A 1698-nucleotide genomic window follows, 5' to 3' on the forward strand; every position below is an offset into this window, starting at 1 on the left:
TTTGGGAGTTTAGTTTTTAAACTTTTGTTGAAAGTTATCCCTTAGCTTTTGCCTGACAAGTGTTGAGAGTATTTCCCTGAGCAAGTGCATTTTATTGGTAGGAGTTCAGACCTTGGCTGTGTATTTCCACAGCAGGTACAGGTACTCTTTTCACTGCTATTTCTTCCATTTTGTTTCTCCTCATGCTTGTTGAGCCTCTGGCTGTTAGCATGTGTTTTCCAGGGCCTCGGATCCAGGAGTTTGTATTTCTTGCCTTTGTAGAACTTCTTAGTCTGGTTGGTTAACGGTGAGAAGTTGGGCAATGAATTTCAGACAACTTGGATATTAGAGAGCTTGGAAGCTGTACTGCCTGTCACTTTGGCAACATGCAGTTGAAAAAGCTCTACCTTCACATCATCCAGTTATTTGAACAGCTCTTCCTTCATTCTTTGAGGGTCCCAAGTCTTGATTTTTGCTGTGGCTGAGAAATAGAAGCCTGCGGCCACTGGATCCAAAACCAAGAGAAGGCCCCTTTCAAGTTCTTAAAGATAGATTTTCATGGCTTTTAACTATGTCTTTAATGACTAGAAGAAGTCTTTTATTTTTAATATTTCCCTCCATACTTTTATTTATGTATCCTGTTAACAAACATTATAACTTCTACTTTTTTAAAAAAGTTATATGTATAATAATTTAATATCTTTTTCTTTCAGCTTTTATTTGTTAGACATCAGTTCAAAATTGCTTTCTTCAGTGAGTTAAAACAAGATACACAAAATGCTTTAAAGTAAGTGACTGACAATTGTCAAATTAAAAATTTCTTATGTTTTTGTTAACAAAAACAATGACAACTTCCTATTTTTGACAAAATTCTAATTTTTAAATGATTATGTTGACTAGATTGATGTTATTTAAGATATTCTTTAGTGTGTCCAGAGATAAATTTAATATATTTTAAAGAGTCTATAAAACTTTTTTCTTAGAATCATAAATTTCATAGTGTCTTTAAAGCTTTCTGGTTTTGCTAATTAAAATTTCTCCATCTGAAGCAGTATGTTTTTTAAAAAGATATTTTTGGCATTCTTATTTGCTTAATCAGAATAATCTTTTTGTTAAAAGATTGGTTTTCAAAGAATATTATATTAGGTACTATGTAAATCAAGCTTTGACAGCCAAGTGGTAAGGAGTTGTGCTTCCAACTCAAAGGCAGTTCAAATCCACCAGCTCTCTCCACAGGAGAAATATGGGCAGTCACTTTCTATCTGATTTACAAACTCTGAAAATCCACTGGAGGGTAAGCTATGAGTCAGTTCCAACTCGATGGCACATAACAATAAGAACTATCTAAATCAAACTATGTATTTTAAAGTTTTTAAAGTGTTTACTCCGTTTGGCTTTAATTTTTTTACTTTAATATATATTTCGTTTTTTAATACCTATTAGTCGCAACATTTTCTACTCAAAGGTTCTGCTTTGGTATCTTGAAAATTAGTTGTAGATGTTTTGGCAGTAGTTAAGCATTTTATCCATTTATTTTTATCAGAAATAATTTAATGAAACATTAATCCCTTTCAAGTTTTAGATCAGATTGTTTTTTGAGAAAAAGTATATTTGTATTAACAGGTTTGAACATATATTTTTTTTTCTCATTCATTCATTGTTATACATTTTCCTTCCTTTCCCCCCCTACCCCCCAGTTCACTTTTTTCTTTAGAAAAA

General features: G+C 32.0%; 1 protein-coding gene across 1 annotated transcript in view; it reads left to right on the plus strand.

Moving 5' to 3' along the window:
• Positions 1 to 1698, plus strand: part of TRAPPC11 (trafficking protein particle complex 11) — a 72575-nt gene that overhangs the window by 16430 nt on the left and 54447 nt on the right. Inside the window, exon 6 of the mRNA XM_006882277.1 lies at positions 693 to 766. Coding sequence (XP_006882339.1) covers positions 693 to 766 — 74 coding nt within the window. The remainder of the gene's footprint in view (positions 1 to 692; positions 767 to 1698) is intronic.

Source organism: Elephantulus edwardii, unplaced genomic scaffold (genome assembly GCF_000299155.1).
Source record: "Elephantulus edwardii isolate Elephantulus edwardi_28Jun2011 unplaced genomic scaffold, EleEdw1.0 scaffold00018, whole genome shotgun sequence".
Taxonomy (NCBI): domain Eukaryota; kingdom Metazoa; phylum Chordata; class Mammalia; order Macroscelidea; family Macroscelididae; genus Elephantulus; species Elephantulus edwardii.